Source organism: Falco peregrinus, chromosome 3 (genome assembly GCF_023634155.1).
Source record: "Falco peregrinus isolate bFalPer1 chromosome 3, bFalPer1.pri, whole genome shotgun sequence".
NCBI classification, from domain to species: domain Eukaryota; kingdom Metazoa; phylum Chordata; class Aves; order Falconiformes; family Falconidae; genus Falco; species Falco peregrinus.
Genome location: NC_073723.1, coordinates 53,599,240 through 53,625,423, shown reverse-complemented (window position 1 = coordinate 53,625,423; position 26,184 = coordinate 53,599,240). Strand labels below are relative to the sequence as shown.

Below are 26,184 nucleotides of genomic sequence, written 5' to 3'. Positions count from 1 at the left end.
TAGTTGATGATTCCTGGGAAAACCAGCTCCCTATTTAATGCCAGGAGAAATATAGATGAATACTATTTCCCATTCTTGTAATCCATATATGAGGAAGATTACTTCTAAACAGAAGTATATAGAAGAGCCATTAGGAGATTCAACGGAAGAGCAACCCTATCTTGGAAAAGCATGCAAAAACATTGAGTAATTTAGCCTAATAAAAACAAAACCTGAAAGCATATGAATACCAATAAAGGGAAAACAAATTTTTTAGTCCAAGGCCTGATCCCATCTCAGCCTAACTTCACATATTTACTGGCCAGGTATCCCCTCCTTTTGTTGTTACTTTGAGGAACCCAGCACTAAAGAACTGAGCACTTTGTCTATAAACAAAATACAAGAAGGTATGTTCTCCACAGAACCTTGGAATAAACAAACCAACACCATCTTTAGAACATTATATTTCATAAAAGACAATGATAAAAAAGTACAAACGTTTTCATGAACAACAAAAAACCGAAACTATGATAGTACACAGGAAATTCCCAGCATTTGTTTCAGTGCATTTTTCATTAAGCCTCTCTTACATACCTCTACAAATAAAATAATCTTAAGTACACTTCCTCTTGTTGATACGCAATGGATCCTTTTAATGTTTTTAAATAACTGGCTTGTTAGTAACCCACTACAATGCAGTCATTAGTAAACATAATGATAGAAAAATAGATTGGCAAGATCCAAGAAAAAAGTACAGTTTGCACTTGCTTTTCAATATACTGTCTATTGCAAAATGGATTTTATTATATTTTATATTCTACTCCTTAAATTTGAAATACAGCAAATGGGCTTAAAAGTATCTTAGCATATCAATCAGATTCCACTGTTAATATTTCTGTAATGTTTTTACTTGTTAATTTGCAAGACCTTCAGAATCTTGTAAAATACTACCTCTCTCTCTTCCTTCTCCCTCCATGCTCACTCCTTGAAGAGTTGTCCTTAATTTACCTTGTCAGCAATGCAAAAGCCAATGTGATTGGTTTCTCTCTGCGTTTTACAAGAATCATGAAAATATCAAAAGGAATGTGCACAACTCTTAAGCTCTGCATCGCATTTATTTTGTTTGAAGGCACTGTCTATGTTAAAATTTACTACAGAATAGTACTGAGTTCAAGCAGGTGGTATACAAACACTATTTTGATATAATTTAAGATGGCAATTTTTAAAACTTCCCAACAAAGTGATAAAAGGTATTTAGAGAAAAGTTTTGGTTAGCAATTTGTGATTTAACATCCATCACTTTGGGGCACCAAAATGTAAACTTTTTAAGAACTCAGCTATATGACATAATCCATTCACATATTGGTTTAAATCACATTTTTCTAAGACCATACATGATTAATCACTTAGAGCTGTAAAATTATATTAGTTCAGCCACAGCATATGTTATATAGTGTGTATATATGTATGTATCTATACATATATATGCATTAGAATTTTTTAAAATTGCACATTAATTGCACAAAATGCCTAACAAATGGGCACAAAAGCATGCTTCAGAAAACAGTATAGACCTACAGTACGAAAGGATGTTTCATAATCATAGGTGTTAAATTGTAGGTGAACTTGTACTGAAAACCAGGAATCACTTCAAAATTACATCAGGGACTTAAAGACTTATTCAACAGTTCTTAAAGAATTGTATTAGCCTATTATGAAATAAGACTAATTTTATTTTGAAGATATAATTGTTCATACAATGTACTATTTCCCCTTCATCCATATGGTTCAGAATATCCTATACACTCAGTTATAGAAAAATATATCAGGAGGTGATCAAACCACTTAAGCATGCTTTTGAAGGATGTTTTGTTCACTTTATGCGTGCTTTTTGTTATTTTCATTGCATTACATCATTCCCAAAGCATATTAGATTAACTGGTAAATTTTAAGGTAATTCCAATGCAGTTTAAAATAACCCTTACAATTGTTCTCAACTACTTAAATTAAATCATTACATTTCTACTAAATATCTGGGATGCCTACAACTAAGCTCATAACTTTCCTGAAGAATGGCTAAGGGAAAAATTTGCTGCTGGGATGTCAAAGAAATAAATGGTGTTCATGGCAAACAAACTCAAATATACAAAGCACCACACCATCTGTGGCAGCAGTTCAGGAAAACAACACACAGTAATGAGTTAAAGTTAGTATTCTTTGTCAACACTCTTACAGAACACTTTATGGATAAACAATCCTTATTATATACCGCTTTCCATTCTTCATGGGAGCAGAAGTCAGTCTTTGGTTCCTAAAGAGTTAAGTAACTGTGACAAACAAAAGTTTAGTAGATCTTGGTCAATATCTTTGCATTAACATAGAAAATAAATGGTCCAGTCCTTTTCCTCAGTATTAACAAGGGATGTAAAAAAATATTAGGAAAAGATAATAATGCTTAGCAGTGGGATACTTTTAGGTAGCATAGCATTACAAGCAAACAGAAAATAAGATATGTTTTTCATTATAAGCCAAGGAAAGAGGCTAATTACTCATACATATAACACCACAAAAATAGAGAAACAGACAGGACCAATCCTTAGTGGGACTGTGCAACCTCAATCTCATTGAGAGTCATCGACTTGAGGATACTTAGTGCATCATAGAAGCACTCAGCACTCTACCAGAATAGGCCCTTAAGTAGCTATACTGATTAATATATTATGAGTGGAATTTTAAAAAGCACTTGGGATTGGCCTGCTTTCAGGTCCGCTTATGTCATCATCATCATCAGCGGAACAGTTTGACCAACACCGTGGTTCTGAAAACCCCACACTGCAAGCATTAGAACTATTAGAACTAAGTTTTATTATTTTCTTAAAAATCTAACTTTAATATTCTTCCAATGAAGACACATTTTTGGCTCTTCTGATTTTGGAGGAATAAAAGTGCTGTCTACTAGGATTTTTTTTAAAAAAGAACAATACCAAAATACTGTATGCACCCAGACACATTGTTTTAGGCATTAAAATCCCTGACATTGACACAAGTGGCACACTTGGAAACAGTTAAAGAGTTCCTGTAGATCATAATACGCAACAATCGCAAGATTTTTCGTAATACACATGCAATATGCATATAAATAGGTTTTAGATGGCAGGCAGGGTATCATACAATTTTGCTGGCAATAAATAAAATTAAAAGCTTTCTTTCTAGCAAGTTCATATATGAAATTGATTTTTTTTTTCTATACTGATATGCAGGAGGCCTAGAGCTCAAAACTAGTATAACAGTTTACAGTCATAGCTGGCCAACAATTAATATTTCCTTCATTTCACATAAGGTATAACCTTTTTTTTAAGCATACTTACATTTTACACTTGTTCTTTCATGCTAATAAAAACATTCCTATAGAATTCAAACAAGAACACACTCAAATACATACTGAAGCATAAAATATTGAGCAATTTAAAAGCAATGTACACACATTAATTTACATCACATATTTACAAAACACATTTTAAAAAGAAACAAAAGCATTCATTTAAATAGGGGGTGTGTGTGCAGTTCAGTATAAAAAAATTCCTGGAAGAAGAGGCCTCTGTCCCTACTTCCAGAGAAGCTACAAGTCTGTTTTCTGCAGTTTTATCTAGTTGAGTGGTTAAGATAGAGAATATGAAGAATGAAGGCTTCAACAGTAGTCTCATGCTGTAAACATCTGAGTGGTGGCTGCTGGCTTTTCTTTCAAAACAAAATGCATGGTACAGACAATCACTTCTCATCCCAAATATGCATCATCAAATGGTCAAAAATCTCTATTTGTAAGCTGCTGTTTGTTGGTTTTGTTTTCTTTTACAGTGTCTATTAGTAGCTTCCAGTGTTAAAAGTTCATTCTGGTAGGGTAGCTTGTCACTCCACTTCCATCAATAGTCTCTAACAGGAGCAAGTTCTGGTATGAGATTAACAGTTATATTTTTATACAATCTACTGACAAGTATTTTAGGAGTATATATTAAATTGTTCAACCCATCAATATACTGACGTTCTCTGGAATACCTCAGAAGTTTATATCTGCAGAAGGATTTAGAAGAAGAAAACATGAGAAAGATTTGCAAGAAGCAATTCAATTGATGTTAGGCATGACACTGTCATTTCATTTTGAAATATGCTTCACATTCTGAAACCTCTCAGCCCTCTGGTATTACCAAATTACCTAACTAAGCCTTAAAAGCAAGCCACTTTCTGTTTTTAATACACTTAGATTTCTGTTCACATATACAAGTTAACATTAAGACTAAATAATTTTAATTTTGCTATAAAACTCAACTATGGAGCTTAGAGAAGATTTAAGAACCTTCAATGTTCATTGTACATTTAAATGCCTGAATTGTTTTTCATTTCATTCTTGAGACTCCTGCACTTGCAAACATTTCAATTTGAGGTGATTAGAAAAAAGTTCCTTCCTCTCCTCCAGATTACTGATGCATACATTTTAGTTTCATATGATGTATTTACTCACGTCTATTGTACATATGTATTTAAAAATTGTGAATAAAGCAAAATATAAAGATGTTCCCAGAAAGAGACCACCATTGATAACAGAATTGAGCAGTATTTCCAATTATGTGAAAACACATATCATAAACCCTTTATTTTACATTTCACATTCTAATTTTTAGGTCTAGCTCATCAGCTGCTTTCTGGTTGCTATTCCAGTCTAGGGCAGCCAGAACCTACTGGCCAGTTAAAGTATTCTGCATCTTTGCAGCAACAGAAAGGAACCCCAAAAGAAGTTCATGTCAATGTAAGCAGGAAATTAGAAGACCTGTATCTCAGAAAATAATAAAATATGATGGAAGAAAGCAATCCTTGAGGAGTTTTAGAGTCTGTTTTCATGCAGGAGTCATCTTCCCCAGCTGTACTACTTCCTTTTGCAGAATATCCAAATTAACTAGCTAATGGAGCCCTGCCAGTACTAATGCGCAAACTATTAAGGAACAACATTCTGCATCAAAGATTATGACAATAATATCTTCTGACACACCAACTTGGTCTCTCTCACGGTTAAATAAACAGTATCTGAACAGCAAGCATAATGTGTTTAAGAAAATACAAAGTTTAGCACTAAAGAGGGAATAACACTGACAAGCACTGACTTCTTATTTGTGTGCAGAAGATTTGTATGTGTGTAAGAAAAAATTCTACATCTTTAAGTCTAATATTTGAACAGTTCTTTGTTTTTCTTACCGTCCTAAAAACTGGACTTCACCTCTGTGATGATGAGGAATGGATTTGTACTTCCCTAAATCTCCCTCTGGTCTCGTTACATTGTATCCAGCATAGTGAACCCTGCAGTATAATACATAAATATTTGTATGAAAAGTATTAAAAAGATGTTTTTACAAGTTACAGCAAAAGTTAAAAATATGCATCAAATCTTTCAAAGTTAAGTATTCCCATTCACTGACATTCTCCCCCTAAAAAGTCCCACACTCCTAACCCTACAACTAAACAATCTGGCAAAACCAATGAAATGTGAAATAATAGTTTCATAATTAGTATTTCCTGCTTTGTTCTTAAAGCATAACAGCATAAAAATATGAAAATCCTAAGGAAAAAGAATAAAAGCATACAAGCTCTTCCTTTAAAATATGTCTCTTCATATATAAATTCATGCAGACACTGTTTCAACAGCTTAACTGGAACATTTTACACTCGTTTACTATGAGCAGTTAGTAATAGTGAGCATTGTTGTCCACTGTCCAATTTGTGACTGTCAATATAGTCACAACCTAACCCCTCTCTCAAACACTGCTCCTAGACAGCAAAGGTACTTAAACTCATTCTTACTCTACATGTCTGTGGGATGCTATTCCATTATGCTAGCAGCAAGAGAGATGTAACTTAAAATCAAAAAGCAACACATAGAAGACTAGAAGGAATGAGACTAAATACGCTTAATACTGTTATCTGTTGTTATATCCATTATTTGTTACAAGACCTCTCTCTTAAGAGCCTGTTAACTGTCCCCAGGCCAAGAAAAACAATCGTAATGCTTATCCCTTCAAATGGTATGTTCTGATATTTCTAAAGTGATCTCTTCAGAAATTTTAGGATTTGTTCATTTAAAACAAATTAACAACTGACAGAAAAAACACCTGATTGTTCTCAAAGGGTATACACCACAGATCAAGGAGAAAGACATAGGCACTGAACACGCACCTGTTCCAAAGATCATCATCTTCTCCACCCCATCCCCAAAATGCATTTGGAAATCCATTGATCTTCTTGAATTGTTCCACTGTCAGGCCACTTACACCACCGAAGAACTCATTGTATGGGAGACTGAAAACAAAAGACAAATTCTGCATTATTAGCTGAACTTACAATAGGTAGCCCTCCCTTTGAACAACACCTTTCCAGAAAACAAGAACCCCAAACTAAGGACACAAACAGATGCTGTATGTATTCACTAAGGGAGACTGGTTCACAGATCACTGGCATTAAGTAACATATGTAGAAGTTCAATAAAATGTTTGCAGTAGTCTGATTTGCATAAAAGGTACTCTTAAACTGTAGCTCACATTAGTGTCACCGCATGAAACAGAAGTCTATCACGTATTTCAGATGGCTGATTTAGACCCATAGCTGTTGTGTTAAGTGAAGCCCTCAAACGACTGTATTTTGACCCTGTTCAGCTGAAAGAACAGCTCTTTAAACAACTGAAATATTGCAAATCAGTAATGCATCAATTCAGTAATTTTAATTCATAACTATATTCTACAGAACTGTTGAGAGGAACAGTTTAACAGTACATATTAAACCACAGTGAAACACACACTTATTTAAGAAACAGTTTTCCAGTTTTTAGAAGTTACACTTTTGAATCAGAAGGATCTATAGGCTTTTTTGTCAGTAAGCATACAGTAATTACTAACACTTATTATTAAGTACTAAGCAGTTGGCCAACAAGAACAGCCACTATAGCTATATCACATAACATACTAAGGCCCAGGCAATGTGATTTCCAGTTCTCCAAACACTCTGTCAATCTAAAAATAATAATAAAAAAAAATATTTAAGTATCTACATTTATTTCCATCAATATTGACTTGTACCCTTAAGCCAGAAGCTGCTGGAGTGAAGCGTGTTCCTATTTCAGAAACAGCACACAATTTCATCAAATAAAAGTAACCGAATATATTTCTCAGGAGATGCTTCCAAATCTGGGACCTTCAAGGAGTTAGGACTATCTACAAAAAGATTTACCATTGCTTAGGACACAATTGCCACACTGAAGGACAAATAACTCCAGAATGCAAGGGGAAAGAAAAAGAAATACACAGTCATGTAATTTCTGATCTCTGTGGAAACACAGGATTCAACCAAACCTTAACAGCTTTTGGGGAACGTTGTTACCATATATCCCTTTCAACACTTAACTGAAATAACAGGTGTTCTAAAAACCCAAAAGAACTCCAACCCCTGCCCCTGTCCCCCCAACCAACCAACCAAAACTCACCAACAACCCAAAAATGAACCCACCAACCAAAATTAAAAACAACTGGGGTATGACAGTTCATGGAACTGTTTGGGGTGTTTATTCATACGTATGTAAGTGTGGTACATGTGCACTTTTTTGTATATATACAAAAATATATATTTAATATTATATTTTATAAATGTGTACTTATATATACATCTATTTTGTAAATACATATTATGTAAATATTTATCTGTATTTAGACATTTTATAAATTTTTAGGTGTACATATAAATACACAAAGTATTTTATAAATACATATATAAACAGATGAAACCTCTTATATAATCAGGTGTGTTTATTTATATATTTTTAAACACATATAAAATCTTTAAAGGTTTGACTGCTGATTGGCTGACAACCTGAAGACCACACAGAGTCATGTTTTCAACGCATTGCTTTTGATCTGTCACAACTGACCAGGCTGTCAAGCTGATCAACTTCACAAATAAGGTTTCAGGATGGCAAATACACACATGTAGGATGCAATAAGCTACAGGTTTACATGAAGTCATTGGAAGAGTGTCATGAGACAGCAGAGTGTTAAAAAGCAAGTGAAACATCATTAATGTAAAATGGCAGAAGGAAAAGACAAAACTGCAGGACTCACTACATCCATCAAATATCAATAGTGACTGAATACAAGACACGAAATGGTCTAGCAGTAAGAAAAATCTTCTGTTTAAAAATCAGTACAAAGCAGAAATAAAGAAAAATTTTTCTTGTGGTAATTTGGTGCAGATTATCTGCTTAACCTTGTAAACAGCCACTGCAAAGTCTTATGTAGCAAAAGAATATTTCTAACAAGCAAGTTGTTTTTCCCCCTTGACACACGTAACTTTTTTTTTTTTAAGATCCACCTCACTGCAACAAGTTCAACACTGAAAATTATAAACAAAATCTTCACACTAGCAATATATCAAATGTAGACACTAAACTTAAATATTCCTTTTAATAACTAGATATTCATTTATGTAAAAGACATGGTAGGAGGCTGTTTTATTGGTTTCACCTACTTCATATACTGTCACAAAAATTCATACACAGTTTAAAGAATGTTTCTGGGTCTTTAAGAAACAATGTGAATAAAGCTAATTACTTACATGTACATATATTTGTCCAGCTTTGCTGCAAAATGGCGTGGCATTTCTCCACATCCATAATAATTTCGGTCATTTTCAGGTAAGTGATCCACATCATGAAATATTATGCAGTCCCAGACGGCATCTTTCATAGCCTCTTTGAAGCCAACATTAAAGAGCATTGCTCGATTAAAAGGTTGTGTACCTGTCTTCAAACAAAAAACAAAGAAGACATTGTAAGGATCAAGAAGAAAAAGAGAAAATTTCAATACTATGAGAAACACATCCTCCACAACAAAAAAAAAAGTCATTGACAAAGATGACTGTTATTCCACTGGCTAAGCAGAGCAGTAGCTCTGGTTAGTATCAACTACATCAACCGTATTTTGTGATTTAGGAAGTCCAAATGTTCTCCCCTCTTACACAAAACTTAACGGCACTAGCAACACTGAAGTATAGAGATATGGGTGGTTTGGATTAATACAGCTTGACATTATGAGTTAAAAAAATACTGACATAAACTAAGAAAGAAACATTCTGTTCTGTTTCTTGTTAAAACAATCAACTAGAATAGAATAGACTATTTCAGTTGGAAGGAACCAACAATGACCATCTAGTCCAGCTGCCTCACCAATTCAGGGCCAGACCAAAAGTAGTATTATTAAGGGCCTTGGCCAAATGCTTCTTAAACAGTGGGGCATCAACCACTGCTCTAGGAAGCCTGTTCCAATGTTTGACCACCTGCTTGGTAAAGAAATACTTCCTAACGTCCAGTCTAAACCTTCCCTGATGCAGCTTTGGACCATTCCCACACATCTTATCACTGGGTACCAGGGAGAAGAGCTCAGCACCTCCCTCCCCACGTCCTCTCCTCAGGAAGCTGTAGAGAGCAATGAGGTCACCCCTCAACATCCTTTTCTCCACACTAAACAAACCCAGAGTCCTCAACCACTCCCCACAGGACGTGCCTTCCAGCCCTTTCACCAGCTTTGTTGCCCTCCTCCTCTGGATACATCTTTCTTGAGTTGTGGGCCCAGAACTGCACACCGTACTCGAGGCGAGGCCACACCAACACTGAACGCAGCAGGATAATCACCTCTTTTGACCAGCTGGTTGTGCTGTGTTTGATGCCCCCCAGGATGCGGTTTGCCTTCTTGGCTGCCAGGGCACGCTGCTGACTCACACTGAGCTTGCTGCCAACCAACACCCCCAGATGCCTTTCTACAGGGCCCCTCTACAGCCACTCCTCTCCCAGTTTGTACTTGTGCCTGGCTTTACTCTCCTAGGTGCAGAATCCAGCATTTCGACTTGTTAAATTTCATCCCATTAATCAAAGCACAATGCTCCTCTATCTAAATGCTTCTTGAAGGCATCCTGTCCCTCGTGAGAGTTAATAGCACCTCCCAGTTTGGTATCATCAGCAAATTTGCTAACAATGCGCTCAACTCCTGCATCCAGATTTTTGATAAATGTACTGAACAGAATTGGCCCTAGAATTGAGCCCTAAGGAACAGCACTGGTGCCTGGTTACCAGCCAAACATAGCCCCATGTTTTTATCCTTGAAGACTTAAAAAGACAACAGATTCAAAGAGACTGTGATATCACATATGAAATACCAGCCTGTATTCGAAGCAAAGCAACCATGTATCCGGCCACTAAACTGGAGAATGGAGCTGAACTTTCCTTTTTCATTTTAAGTATTAGAACAGTGGAGTAAATTTTTAAATTCTGAATTCATTCAAATCTTGGTAAGAATATCAAATCTCTTTTTAGTAAGGAATCTTAAAGAGTCACCTTTCAAGTAAATGCTGTTACCTGTTCAACAACATAGAAGGCAAATTCCAGCCGCTGCTTCTGCAACATAGGTATCAGATGACGGAAAAAAATTGGAAGATGCTCATGGCGATTCCGAAAAGGAATAAGGATCGCCACCTTCAAAAAAATCAAATAGATTTTAAGCTACTATATTAGCATTTTTAAATTCTAATGTTTCAATACAGATCAAGTTTCCCATGGCTTTCACAGGTTTTTCAACTTTTACATTTAAATTGGCTCTGTGTTTTACACTTTTGTTCCAGCTAAGAAAGAATTAGAATTTTGCTCAAACAATTAAAAAAAGAAAAAAAAAATCTGAGTAAAATATAAGTAATATTTTCCTTTTTTGTTCACTTGCTTCTAATTATACTTCAAGCAACACACACATAGGACAAGTTGGCATCCACATGATAAAGATGTTTAGTAACAACAGTTAATGAACCTCTGTAAGTTCTCTTAACAATCCATTTCAAGTTTTTTTCAAGCTTTAGTCTCTTCTTGAGCACAGATACATATCTTACAACATACTACATATTACATAAAATATATAGCAGTAAAAGACTGAGTGCTTGCAATGGTAAACTATTCTTACACACCAACAGGAAAAAAAACCCAACAGAAAAGTAGCATCTCACCTTCCATCGTGGCTTACAGTCTTTTGGTTTCCAGTGTCCTCCTGGTTTAATGTCTAAATCTTTTGAAAACAGTTGCTGAATCTCATCAAAACTAATTTCACTCATATTGACATCAATAAGGCCTCCTACAGAGAGGAAAAAAAATTAGTTACTAATTTCAATTAGGACATCAGATCTAATGTTACAAGGTATAGCATAGACAAACAGCATCAGAAAATTGTAGTTACACTGCCTACAGATAAAAAATAAACAACTTATACTGCACTCTTAATATTCAGTTTTTACAGACCAAATTTCAGTATTTCCCAATATAAACATCCTTCAATAAATCCTATAAGCAAAATAATAACTTCAGAGGACACAAAACAAGCCAAGTCATTTGAATTCTGTAACTATTCCAGAAAATTAGCCACATAACAAAAATTAGTTTCAAGTACATTTTTAACAATTCCACATCATCTGCACTACTGAACTGATACTTAAATTCTGAGTTTCTTCCTACCTGCACCTCCACAAAAAAAAAAAAATAATGCATCACTACATGCAACAAACTTCCTCCATTTAAATTCTAGGTAATAATGCACATTTCACATACAGCCTTCATCCACTAATTCACCACTGTCCACATCAAACCAATTTATAGTAAGTGGTTAGATTTGAGAATTACCACTGATAGAACTAATTACTCCAACGGGAAAAGCATTCGTAAATGACCACTGATGAGAGTGGAATTCAGTAAGATATTGAATAAATACCACAATATGTTACCAAAAAAATCATGTTAGTACTTACTATGAGAAAATATTTACACTTAGTTGATAGCTAAAAGTTGTCAGCCATTAGCTTATGCATGTATTTAATTTCAAAATTGGAAATAATGTTTCACAGTAAATACCCTCAAAAGCAGAAATAGAAGGAATCATGAAAATCTAGGGAGAAGAGTAGTGTAATACTTAATAAACATAAGCTCAAGTTGTTCTTCAGCAATTACAATGCTAGATCATCAAATAAAACTCTTGCAATAACTATCTGATAGACAACATAAAATATGCTACTTATTATTGTCTAAAAGGTTAAGTCTTTTGGTAAGGGTTGGAATTTTAAAGTCGATGAAAGAAATCACTCCCATTTTCTCCCCTGTGTCCATACCCACAAGACCCGATTTGCGTCCAAATGATTGCCTCACGATGTAACATTGTACTGATTAGCTATCTACATCTTTTGGAAAGACTGAAACTTTTGGAGCATACTAGGAATAAGTATTGCTTTCAGAAGGCAGAAGATACTGCAAGAGCTATTTTAGTTTTGGAGATGATTAAATGTCAAACTACTTGTAAACGTAGAAGGTAACTTTAAAAAAAAGGAAAATTATAGGAAAAAAAGGATCAAAACCAGCACAATAAAGAGATTTTTTAACAGATTTAAACAAACCAACTTTGATTATTTTAAAAGAAAAAGGAATTATACAGAGCTTTCAATTAAAGAAAAAACCAAACAGAAAAAAACCCAACAACAAAACTTAGATTATCATTATGGTTGTATCTGAAACTCTTCAATAACCTGAAAATGAAATCTTACAAAAAGCAGAAACAAAAGCAATCAACAAAGGACCAGTATATAGAGTATAAACATGTACAAATTAAATTTAAAAAAAATAAACCATTAAATCAATTTCAACTATCAAGAGACAGAGAAGCAACAAGAGACTTTGTTTATTTATAGAATCTAATAGGAAAATAAAGATAAATAAAGGTCAATTAGTATGAAAAGAAAGCAAGCAACACATGGTGCAAAGGACTGCGCTGCCTTAGACTCCAGAGAAAAGTTTAGGTTTGATCAGACTTTTAGAGAGTTTAGAAAAAAAACCCACAACAAAAAAAAACAACAACAAAAAAAAAACCCAACCCACAGAAACCAAGGAAAAAAAAAAAAGGAATGGTGAAACAGCATTCATATAAGGCAGGTACTTCTAACTTGATGGGACATGATGAAAATCCATCCAGACTGTTTAAAAAGTTGCTACAGTAAACCATGACATACTGGTACTATCAAAAGTACACAAGAGATGGATAAACAGAAATCAGCAGTATTCTCCTGTCACTGGTGGGAGGCAGAAGGCATCTCAGTAAATGTCTGGCCTTAGTATTCACTACTTCCATTACTGGCTAGCATGCTGCACAAAACATTTATACAATCCACAAAAAAAGAAAGCTGAGGAAGCAGAAAGAATTTTGAAGAACGGAATCAGAAAACACAGTAATGTCAACAAATCAGATACATACTGAAATCAACAGAGTGAAATTAATTTAAAAAAGTATGGATTGTTACTGAAGGAGAAATGAAGCATACATGCACTAAACAGGAAATACCACGCTATACTGCAGTATACAGAAAGATATTTTGATGGTTTATAATGGATCTCTTATTAATATGGGACAATAAAGTGAAATGTAATTGCATAGAAATCACAAATTTCTTTCTTGAGTACATTAATGGCTGTTATATGAAAGACAGAGAAGGTAATTACTAGTTTGGTTTGTAACCAGGGTTTTAGCTGGTTATGATGCTTCAAAATGATTTCAAATTACAGTACAAAAATCAAGAACAAGAGCTTTAGAATCTGTGTAGACTAGAAAGGCTGAAAGTACTGGTTCAGCTACAAAGGAAGAGACTGACGAAAAAGTAAGTCTTTTGAAGACATAATAATTTGGTACATAGATGGTAACCAACTTTCTTCCAAGCATCAAGGCAGGCAAGCAGAAATCCAACTAACTTGCAGTGGGCTGAAAGCAGGTTGAGTATTAGGAAAAGCTTAACTATTCATTTGAAGGACTAATACAATATATTACTTGTGGGGACAGTAGAACTTCCTCCACTGATGACTTTTTTTGTGTGTGTTTAATACAGAATAGATTTTTCTAATATCTATTTTAAATGGTTTAGGTACATTCAATCACAGTGTACTGAGATGATCACACTGGAAGATCTGGGTATTTCTTATAGCTCATTAAGAGCCAGTTCTTAAGAAAACCATGAAGTGACTGCTTAAAAATTCTTAACATGAGGGGTTTATTTCATATAACTGAAAAAACTGATCTGCTTTCCGTCTACCTCTCAAGTCAGTGTTAAAATTATGCTAATCAAAGACACGTTTGTACTACTACTGTCTTGAACTAGAGGTGTCTTGCTTATGAATTAGCACAGCAGTGCTCAACCAGTGGGTTATAACCTGAAAGACTGAGTCACACACAAAATACCCTGGTTAGTCCTATTGTAAGAACACATGTACTTGGGACAAGACATGATTATACCATACTCCTTTCACGATACAAATCTGGAAAGTTGATGTAAAGAAGAGTAGTTGACTTCTGTAATAACCTTGGACTATTAAGCAGGTCAAAATAGATGTCAGTCAAGAAGCTTTCTTCCCTGGCTATCTCAGGACCACCTACAACATTTCACTGCATTAAATAATTTTCAGAAACTAAATCTATTTTATTAGATTATAATTAAATACATAAAATGATGATTAAAAAGGTATACACGAAAAACAAACCGTGAGGTATACCTCTCTTTGCTAAATAGTAACTTATCCAGTTATCCAGTTAGATATTTCCTATTAAAATTATGATTTCTCTATCAAATTAAGCAGGACAGAATAAGTACAAAGAGATGGGGAAAAAAAAAAAACATAAAAAGAGAACAGTAATAAGGGAACCTATAGACAAATTCTAGTAAAGTTACATATAGCCAATAAGGCTGATAGCAAAGATGGCAGAGTAGAATGCACTCCTACTCTAGCAATTTTAAATACTTGTCACTGCAAACAAATCTGCATCAATGATTTAAGATAACATTCTATAAGAAGGCTGACCTATTAAGTACCTTCTAACTTGACTCATCCCTCCACTCCTGGACAGCAAACTAATACACAAGTGGAACTGGCAGCAGAAGTCCATACAGCTTTGAACTAACTAACCTGGCAGAATTCAACTGCCAGATACTATTATATGCATTTTTCAACGAGCATAATCATCATTCTTGTTTCTCTGGTTATCCAGAGTAGGCATTTTTCAAACTTTTTATCTGTCTCCCAAAGTAGCTAAAATATTTACTATTGGAATAATTTAGTTTTATTTGTTTACATGTGCAATATTATAGAAATGAACATCCACATGATTTTTAAAGTCGAACCCCGTTTCTGGAGGGGAAGAGACTGAAATAAGGAAGTAATCACACTGTGGCTAACTGTAACTTGGCTTAAGACAGTTTTCTACATGATTAAGTTTATAAGCAACAGCAACTGATTTATGCTCTTGGCTCTATGTCTGTATATTTATGATGTAAGAGACAAAGTTTAGAATCTGGAGGTGCTGAAAAGACAGATAACAAGCACTGTTACTGTACTCTTCACTGGAGAAACTTCTCTGTTGGGATTAAAAAAGAAGTTATAATAGAACCTAGATTAGCCTAATAAAATCCACTAGTTTTCTTTGAAGAAAAAAAGATCAGCCATTTAGTTTGGCTGGCAACACTGGTATGATATGGAGCTCAACTGCTATAACAAATACTTAATTACTTGCTCATTGCTGAGTGACAGCACACAGCTTAAGTCAGATGTTAGTTCAAAAAACAAGAGGTTAGAATTCTGGAAGGCATCACAAGTATCTCCAGAAACTTTCAAATTTTCCCTCTTACAAATCAGTAGTTTACTTGTTTGATTTTAAATACAGCAAGTAAAATAAACATGCTAGCATAACAGATACTGCCAGATACTAATGATGTGTCACTTCTAGTAACATATTTACACTTATTTACAGAGAGTTGTTGATTCTTCTCTAATTGGTACCTTCTGACACCAAATGAGACTTTCCAATTTAACTAATTAGTTTTGAGATCTATACTTATGCCACTATTGGTTCTTCACTCAAAAATATTGTCTCTCTACAAAACATTTTCTAGAACTGAAGAAATTCTGTGGATTACTGACTCAAGTTATGATTTCTTCCAAATGTAAAGCACAAAAAAAACATTTATACTTAATCATCCCTTGCTTCCTACAACAACTCTGATAATACAACAACAATTCCTAACATTAAGAGAAAAAAAGCTGAAAACTCAATAGCAGTTTCTAAGAAGGAATTCTGTTTTAGCCAAGGGACTGCAATTTTATATAGGTTAAATATAAGAAATATCTCTAACAGCAAAAATCAGTGGTGAAGGTCAAATGGTAAAGCAGTCACCACCAGCAGTGATTTGCCTCTTTCTTTTTAATATTCAAAACTGATCTCCTACCTAACACTTCTTGATCTTTAAGGATAGGTTTCTCTACAAGCCAGGAGAGCAAACTGCCCAGAATTTTGTCTGAGTCTGAAGAACGGCAAGTCTGCGGGAAAGGGGAATTCACACGAAAATTTACAATTCTTAACAAGATTTTTTAAGAATATTCCCAAATAAAGCTCTACTTTGTCTACACAAAGAAAATAAAAAAGTCATGCCGACAGCCTTTCGGCCACATTATTCAGTCAGCTTAAGGACACTGAATTACATACAATCATAGAGTGGTTTGGGTTGGAAGGGACCTTAAAGATCATACAGTTCCAGCCCCCCTGCCACAGGCAGGGACACCTTCCACTAGGCCAGGCTGCTCAAAGCCCCATCCAGCCTGGCCTTGAACACTTCCAGGGATGGGGCATCCACAGCTTCTCTGGGAAACTTGTTCCAGTCTCTCACCACCACAGTGAAGAATTTCTTCATCATCAAGGAACTCTTCCAGTTTTGTGTAAAGCAGTTTGTGTAACTGCTTTAGTTGTGCAATACCTGCTTATAACACCTTCTACATACACTGGTATACTGCTACTCAGGACAGCTGTGATATTACAAGTTTTATAAAAACCCAGCAAACCCAAACAGCAATGCTACTCAAGTACTCAGTTTCTTATTTCTGCATGATTCCTCTGCAACTAAACACTTTCAAACAAAATAATTAGACGTTTAGATTCTAGGCTTAAAGATGAATTAAGTTAGGTTACCTAATCAAGTTCTATTCAATAGCTTGGGATCTTAAACATCTGGATTTCACAGGTTATTTTTAAAATTTCCTGATAATCACAACTTTTCAATTGCTATATAAGTACTCATTATGACAGGGCTTTAGCTCCTTTTTACCTCCATTAATTCTCACTTCACCATCTTATTCAGTTTCCTATATATTGAGGTAACTGTGACTAGCTGATGAAGATTTGAGAACTAGTTTCTGACTCATGAATCTTTGTATTAGGAATACCATTTCCAAAAAGCAAATTTTTAACTATTTATCAAAATATGCAACTCTGAATGCGTATTTTATATAAAGTTAGAGTATTCCTACATATTAATAAAAATATTTAGTATGTAATTTATAGAAAGTAAAATTATTTGTAAATAAAATTTAAAACACATTAGGTGATTAGTAACAATAACTGCAGGCAAAATTCCGCTAAGTATTATTGTCCATTCTTAGATGTATTTTTTTCATTATTTTCTGCTATATATTTCAACTCCTTACAGTTACACTTTGCAGTAAAATAATTGCATTTCCTTTTAAGTACAATCCAATTTACGAGATAAACATTAAGGTCAGCTTAAAACTTACTCATGTAAGGCAGCTTCTCTGGACAAGCCTGGTAAGGAGAGTAAGTGAAGTTTTCTGGAAGATACATTGTTGTTTGAGCAACACAGTCACTAGAATTGTTTCCTTCAGGATAATCTTAAAAAGAGGAATTGATTTTTGAAAAACCTATGTTATACACTGAATTTGTAACACACCATCATGCAGGTGAGAGCATTAACTTTGTAAGTAACAAATTCCTAGCAACATGTTAAAAAAAAATATTACTATTACCACACTAAAGGAACAATAATTAAATTAAGAAAACTTTGTTACAGCTATGACAAATATTTCCTACTAAAGTGAACTGATAAACAGTAACTGTCTGGCCTTCACACCAGTTACAGAGAAGTAGCACTTGGGTCTAGGCTTTCAGTACCAAGACGAGTCATTAAGGTTTGGCCATTTTTATTTTTTCCCCTAATAAAACTCTTATAAAAATGAAATTAAATAAATATTCTTACCTGTGCCATTCAGTGTGGTATTTTTGTTAGTGTACAATCTGATCATGTGTCCTATTGTTTTTACATTTTCTCTCAACATTATACCACGAGCTTGTACCATGAAGAGATACGTGTTTGCTGGTAAAACAAAAAACAATTTTGAATTTGAATTACAATAAGGTACTTCCAAATTATTTTAACATCCATTTATAATGTGTTCAATATTTGTTGCTGTGTCTGAATCCATGACTGGTGAACATTAATCCTTCAAGATGAGGAACCACAGAGAGTAAAACTTAACAGCAACAAAACAAAAGAATAAAATGGGTTCATAACGACAGGCCTATATGAAAACCCAAAATTACAAAATGTCAATACACATTATATGACTTTCATTTCTCTTTAACTTACAAAAAGCAACTGACAGTGCCAAGAAACAATCAAATTTATCAATAAAAAGGTTCTCATACGTAGATACATCTCTCATATACATCATAGAATATAGGACAAAAAGCGTCTAGAAAGTATTTCAGTCCCACAGAACAGTCCCTCTTTTTACTCATTAGTTGACACAACTTTCAGTCAAAATGTACTGCTACTCATTCACCCCCAACAGCTGTTTCATTATACAACTGCTACAAATCACTACCAATCTCCAAGTATTAATGTTTGATAATTATATGTGGAGTATTTATTACAGGCATCAACGGTGAGTAAATCATCATTCTGAATAATTAAGCAACTCACTAACAACAACTGCATGAAGTAATTCCCTGTCTCAGCCTTGCACTCAAAGCCCCAACTCTGATGTCAAGACAATCCTTTGCCTGAACACAGTATGTTAGAAAAGAAGCTGCATGTATATCTGAGTAAGCAAACGTCTATCCAGGACTCACAGAGCTCAAAAAATAATGTACAGGGAAGGGCAAATTCTTGGCAGAACAGTTTTTATGCTGGTTAGCAAAAAGAATCAAAAGGATCATCTGTCACTTCACCTGTGCTAAGCACCCACTTGTCTGGCAGATATTTGGCTCACTGTAACTAGTAACCACCCTAACCAAAAAGGGCTGTGAGACTTTGGAGGAAAGAACCAAACAGAAAAGAAAAACAACAAATTAATCTTAATCTGGCCTTGGCCTGAAAAGATTAAAGAAAATTACAAAATTATCTCAGGAACTCCATCAGGTGACCCAGCACCAGTGGCATGACACTAACTCCAGATCAGTTAATATCTTCTTACAGCCCAACACAAAGAGACTAGAGCTACGGAGAACTGTTTATAAAGGACTGGGCATTTCCAGAGGAAAATACAGGGACTAATTCCACCACATTAGCAAACAATACTACTGACACTCACAGAGATACAAATACCAACAAAATCTTTTAAGGAGTATTATTTGCAAATTCTACAATAATATTTTTGTTTTTAAAAGAATGAATGGAGGGGCTCTCATGGCCTTCAAAGAACTCCTTATTAGAATGAAGAATATTATCACTAATAAGACAGGCTCTGAACATGTCAGGTGCTATGCGTGGTATGTAGTTCTCAAACTCTTAGCCAGCATGACTAGCTACTTTGATTAACAAGAGTTTACACATGTGTAAAAGTTACTCAGCTACTTGGATCCTGAAGTTGTCTCAACATCCCCATGCCACTAAAACAGAAAAAAAAAAAACAACCAAAAAAAAAACCTTGGCCTGATAACACAGGGAGGAAACCTAACAAGAATGATTCCTACTGGGATCTAAGGCAACTGGATCCAAGACAACAGATAACATTCATATTTCCTTACAGAAAACCTGCACAAAAACTTCTTGAATTTTCAACCCAATTCACTGTAAAGTAGTACTTTGGGGTTCTAATAATTTTCCTATATTTGTAGTTTTCCACTCAAACTCTGATTTTTTAGGATGTCTGTATTAAACATTCCCGTTAATCTGTACAATTCTTGAGTTCACAGCAAGTTACCTACTCAAGAAACCTCCTTCTTTAGGAATCAATATAAAAGCAATTTGATCTGTTCCCCCAAAAACAATCATTTACCTTCCATTTCAAAATTCAAGACTACCCTGAAAGTAAAACTAAGTCGATTTTTGCCTTTCAAATAGGAAAAAATTTTCCCATATAACAAAGAATTACTTTATTCAAACTTTCAACATATTTTCAATTGGTATCCACCCTTCTTTTTTCTCCATGTATTACTGTACAGATCTTCTCTTCAATATCTTCCTCTTCCAACACTAAAATAATGTTCTTTTTCAGTACAAATCAGTTAGTAAATACTGACTTCAGAGATAACGTCCAAAAGATTGTGCTATGTTCTCCCTTTTAACGTAATACCAAAAGCCACTTATTTTGAGTTTTTCACACTGCAGAACTCACAACCAGGAGGCCAGTCCCCAAGCAACAGATAACTTTAGGAGAAAAAAGCCCACCAGTTCTATTGCTGAGATGCCGGTACTTGGTATGGAATACCTCTTTGGTCACTACACATCAGCTGTGCCAGCTTTGTCCCCTCCCAAACTCTTGCCCACCCCCAGCCTACTTGCTGTGGGGGACAAAGTGGGAAACATAAAAAGCAAATGCAGTTAAGCAACAGCTAAAACACTGTGTTTATCAGCACTTTTTTTGGTCACAAGTCCAAAGCATGTGTCTTCAGAGACCTCTTTCTGATAGCCCATAAATCATTTCATTAGCTGCTTCTTGTTCCTTTTTCATCAACACTACAAGTCCCTGTCTACAAACTTGCTAAGAGTACCATCTTCCTTAATGAGCAGATCATAGCTCTTTCTTCTGCTTATGTGTTCACCACCCTTGTGAATTTTTCTGGCTGCTACCAAATCACACTGATTGCAAACACTTCAGCTGTTAAGAGAGATAGATGTCACTACACACACAGTGACAGAAATTATGGACACTGTGCAGACAGTAAGTATACTCTCCAGACATGGCTGAGATGAAAGACCTGCTCCAGAAGTCATTGCAAGGAATATTAGAAAAATCTACTCAAGCATATTACTGTTGCAGTCTTATGAACATGATACAGTACAGAACTGAGACTAAGACCTTCAAACAAGTCCACAAGAAAGTCAAGAGGGCCACATAACTGTTCCAAGTTCCTATGGGAAACTTTACTGCAGTCCAGATAATGCAGACATAAACATTGATAAAACAGATTTTCCACAAAAGCATCCATCTCCCCTTTGTTGAAGGACAACTTGCTTCTGACAAAGAGGAGAAAAAGTAGAACACACACCTTTGTGAGAAACAAAGCTAGAAAAGGTTTCTCTCAAAAGCAGGCATCATGAAAAGACAGAATTACAAAAACAACCAGGCAAAGTCTGCTGCCACCTTGGCCTAAGTATTCAAGAGCTGCTCTTGCTAACAGGAAGATCTAGCCTTGCCATGCTTTTCATCAAGCTGTTCTTGCAGTCTACCCCAATCCAACACCTCCTCTTCCTGGCTGATCTCCTTGTCACCTCACAATCCAGCTATACACAAATATAGAAACACAATGAAACATCTTCCTTTCTGTGCACTCTTTGCCCCGGCTACCTGGGTCTCCAGCACAATCATGGTTACAAGGAATATAGACCTGACCAGTTTATTCCACTGGCATTCTACAGCTGCTTAGGTAGCAGCACATGCTCAAGTAGCCAATTAATTACTTCAGAAGCTAAAAGCATCAGGCAAAAATAAAAGATACTAATTTAGTCCTAAAATTAAGTCTCATCTACTGTCACAGGTTTGTTGGCAAAGACCTGTGGAAAAGAGCACAGTTCACATGTCACATCAACCAGCAGTGACAGCAACTAGCGTTCAAGAGAATCCACAAAGGCCAGAAGCATAACAGAGAAGCATCTCTTTTTCTGCTAGCATGGTGAGGGAAAAGACTGACAGCAGAATACAAAGGATGACTTCCACAACAATCCTCTTTTCAGCTGTCGTTGGTACTTTAATACCAGCCATCTTCCTGAGCTTGTCACAGGTTTCCACAAACCTTACCTATACCATCATAAGTATGACCCTTAACATGCTGGGGTGCCCCCTCAAGTGCCTGTACACTAATGCATGCACTACAGGGAATAAACATCATGACTTAGAGATCTGTGTGCAGTTCCACAGCTACAATCTTATTGGGATCACAGAGACATGGTGAGATAGTTCCCATGACGGGAGCGTTGCAACGGACAGGTACAGGCTGTTCAGGGACGACAGAAGGGTAAGACAAGGAGGGGGAGTCACCCTTTCTGTGAGAGAGCAGCTGCAGTGCATGGAGCTCCGCCTCAGGACAGAAGAGGAGCCGACTGGGAACTTACGGATTACAATTAAAATTACCTTTAATCCTAACCCATAAATGGGTGTCTGCTACAGTCCATCTGACCAGGAAAAACAAGTGGATCGTGCCCTCTACAGACAGATATGAAAACTGCCTTACATTCACATGCCCAAGTCCTCATAGGACCATGACTCCTATAGGTCTAGGATTTAGAGAACAAGTCTTACAAGGAACAGCTAAGGGAACTGGGATGGTTTAGTCTGGAGCAGATGAGACTCAAGGGGGATCTTACAGCTCTCCTCAGCTCTCAGGAGGTTGTACACAGATGGGGGCTGATATCTTCTCCCAGATAACTAGTGACAGAACAAGAGGAAATGGCCTCAAGTTATGCCATGGGTGGTTTAAATTGGATATTAGGAAAAAATTCTTCACTGTAAGGGTGCTCAAGCATTGGAACAGGCTGCCCAGGGAGGTGGTGGAGTCACCATCCCTGGAGGTGTTTGAAAAACACGTAGATGTGGTGCTTAGCAACATGGTTTAGTGATGGATTTGGCAGTCCTGGATTAACAGCTGGACTTGATCTCAAAGGTCTCTTCCAACCAGAATGATTCTGTAATTCTATAGGGGACTTCAACCACGCCAGTATCTGCTGAAGGGACAACACAGCCAGATCAAAGCAGTCCAGTAGGTTCCTGGAGTGCACTGGTGGTAAACTTCCCGACACAAGTGACAGAGAAGCCAAGGGGAGGTGCTCTGCTGGACCTCACACTCACCAAGAAGGTGGTGCTCATTGAGCATGCGAAGATCAAATGCAGCCTGGGCTGCAGTGACCATGAGATGGTAGAGTACAGGATCCTAGGGGCAGGAAGAAGGAAACGCAAGCTCACAATGCTGGACTTCATAAGAGCAGACTTTGGCTTCTTCTAATATCTGCTTGGAAGAATCCTATGGGATAAAGCCCTCAAAGGAAGAGGGGGGCAAGAAAGGTGGATAATATTCAAGGATCAACTCCTCCAAGCTCAAGAGAACTCCATCCCAATGAATACGAAGTCAGGCAAAAATGCCAAGAGGCCTGCATGGATGAACAAGGACCTTCTGGAAAAAAAAAATCAAACACAAAAAGCATACCAAAAGTGGAAACAAGTACAAATAATGTGGAAGGAATAGAAAAACACTGTCTGGGTATCCAGCAGTGCAGTTTGGAAATCTAAAGCCCAAATGGAATTGCATCTAACCAGGGATTTCAAAGACAACCAGAAGGGTTTCTATAAGTGCACAGGTGACAAAATGAAGACTAGGGAAAATGCAGACCCATTGCTCGATGAGACAGAGGACCTAGGTACACAGGACATGGAAAAGGCTGCAGTACTGAATGCCATCATCGCATCTGTCTTTACCAGCAAGACCAGCCTTCAGGAATCCCAGGTCCCAGAGACCAGAGGGAAAGGCTGGAGTAAGGAAGATGTAGTCTTGGTGGAAGATGATCAGGTCAGGGAATCTTAAGCAAACTGGACATAAGTCCACGGGCCCCAATGGGATGAACCCATGAGCACCAAGGGAGCTGGCAGATGTCATTGCAAGGCCACTCTCAACAATCTTTGATTGATCATGACAACTGAGAGAAGTGCCCAAGGACTGGAGGAAAACAAATCTCACTCCTATCTTCCAGAAGGGCAAGAAGGAGAACTCAGGGAACTACAAGCTGACAAGCTTCAACTTAATCCCTGGAAAGGTGATGGAGCAACTAAACCTGGAAACCATTTCTCAGGTACATGAACAGTAGGAAAATCATCAAGAGTATACAGCATGTCTCCACCAAGGGGAAGTCATGCTCGACCAATCTGATATACTTCTATGATGAAATGACTGGCCTCAAGCGAGGAGAGAGCAGCAGACATTGTCTGCCTGGACATCAGTAAGACCTCTGACATTGTCTCCCGTAAGATCCTCATAGACAAGCTGTTGATGTACAGGCTGGATGAGCAAACAGCGGTGGATCAAAAACTGACTGACCAGGCCCAAAAGGTGAGGATCAGGAGCATGTTGTTGGAGGCCAGTGACTAATGATGTACCCCAAGGGTCAACACCAGGTCCAGTCCTGCTTAACATCTTCATTAGTGATCTGGATGATGGGGCAGAGTGTACACTCAAAAAGTTTGCTGATGACACCGAGCTGATAAGCCATGCTGCCCTCTAGAGGGACCTCAATAGGCTGAAGAAATGGGCCAACAGGAACCTTATGAAATTCAATATGGTGTGCAAAGTTCTGCACCTGAGGAAGAACAACCCCGTGCACCTGGTGCATGCAGCTGGAAAGCAGCTTGGCAGAAAAGGACCTGGTGGACACCAAGTTGAACATGAGCCAGCAATGTGCCACTGTTGCAAAGCTCAGTGGCACCCTGGACTGCATTAGGAAGAATGTTGCCAGCAGATCAAGGTGATTCTTCCCAGCCCTCACTCAGCACTGGTGAAGCCACACCTGGAGTACTGTGTCCAGTTCTGCACTCCACTGTAGAATAAAGACATGGACATACTAGAAAAAGTCCAACAAAGGGGCCATGAAGACGACAAATGAATCTGAGCATGTCTCCTATGAGGAAAGGCTGAGAGAGCTGGGACTGTTCAGTCTGGAGCAGAGAGGGCTTAGAGGGATCATATTAATGTATATAAAGGGTAGGTGTATAGGTTGTGGGAAAATTACTTGGGGGGGGGGGGGGAATTAGAGAAAACTAGGACCTAACAGAAGCATAGGATTATAGAAAGTTTTTTAGAGTAAAATATAGCTATCACTTTCAGGGTGGTTGGCATGCACAGAATCTACTTTACTGCAGCTGCCTGAGCAACACACCTGCTGATAGGAGTAACGGCAGGTGGAACAGAGTGGAGACCCCACGGCCAGGCTCTGCTGTGCTCCCTGCAGGAATGGAAACTTGATGGCACCACACAGCTGATAAGCTGCACAGCAGTTGTCACGTGAACAGTATACGAGATGTCCACTGCTGAGCCAACCACTGTGGCAAAATTACTCTTCTCGGATGAAATAATCTCATTGTAACACTAACACACACCTCCACCAAAAAGTGACCTGCCTCCAAGGTACTACTACTCCTTACTGGGAACATGATATCAATTGGTAAAAAAAAAAAAAAGTATGACTAGAGTCACTCAAGCTGCACCTGAATTTAAAGAAAATGGACTAGTCCTGGACTGGAGTAAGTCCAAAGGAGGGTCAGGAAATTGTTGTCAAAACTCCCAAACTACCACACACTGGTTCAGTGTTTTTTTACAGTTGTCACAAATGAGGGGACTTCTAACCAAGGCAGTCAGCCTTGGGAACAATAGGAAACAAAGAATGGATGATGAAAAGAACACTGTTAAAAGTTATGCCCATGGAAACCTCCAAGTGAGGAAGTTCTGGCTGCAGGAAGAGGTAAGTTGATACAAGTGTTGCAATCAAAGAAATCTGGTTGACAGTAGAACACAGGTAATGTGGTAGCAGGAGATCGTGAGCTCCAACTCAAACAGCCCCCCCAAAAGAGGGCAAATCCCTGACTGGAGAGCACACATAGTTAGTGAAAAACTTCAGCAGTGTTACCTGAGTATGCATACTAATTTATATTAGAAGCAAGAAACTTTTAACCTATCCTGCGATGAATATGCAATGTACTATGAAGTATAAAAAGTGGACAAATGCGGGGAGAAACTAGGAAACACTGCGTCGTAACTTCTGGGATCAGCTGATGGGCCAAACCTGTCTTCT

The 26,184-nt window shown here is 36.9% G+C and overlaps 1 protein-coding gene across 1 annotated transcript in view; it reads right to left on the bottom strand.

Annotated features, from left to right (window-relative positions):
• Positions 1-425: 425 nt before the first annotated feature.
• The window catches only part of B4GALT6 (beta-1,4-galactosyltransferase 6), a 37,218-nt gene continuing 11,459 nt past the window's right edge, over positions 426-26,184 (bottom strand). Inside the window, exons 2-9 of the mRNA XM_055799016.1 lie at positions 18,166-18,282; positions 17,687-17,800; positions 11,053-11,177; positions 10,418-10,534; positions 8,623-8,810; positions 6,199-6,321; positions 5,224-5,325; positions 426-4,047 (exon numbers count right to left, since the gene is read on the bottom strand). Of these exons, the coding sequence (XP_055654991.1) occupies positions 3,900-4,047; positions 5,224-5,325; positions 6,199-6,321; positions 8,623-8,810; positions 10,418-10,534; positions 11,053-11,177; positions 17,687-17,800; positions 18,166-18,282 (1,034 nt within the window). The 3' untranslated portion in view covers positions 426-3,899. The remainder of the gene's footprint in view (positions 4,048-5,223; positions 5,326-6,198; positions 6,322-8,622; positions 8,811-10,417; positions 10,535-11,052; positions 11,178-17,686; positions 17,801-18,165; positions 18,283-26,184) is intronic.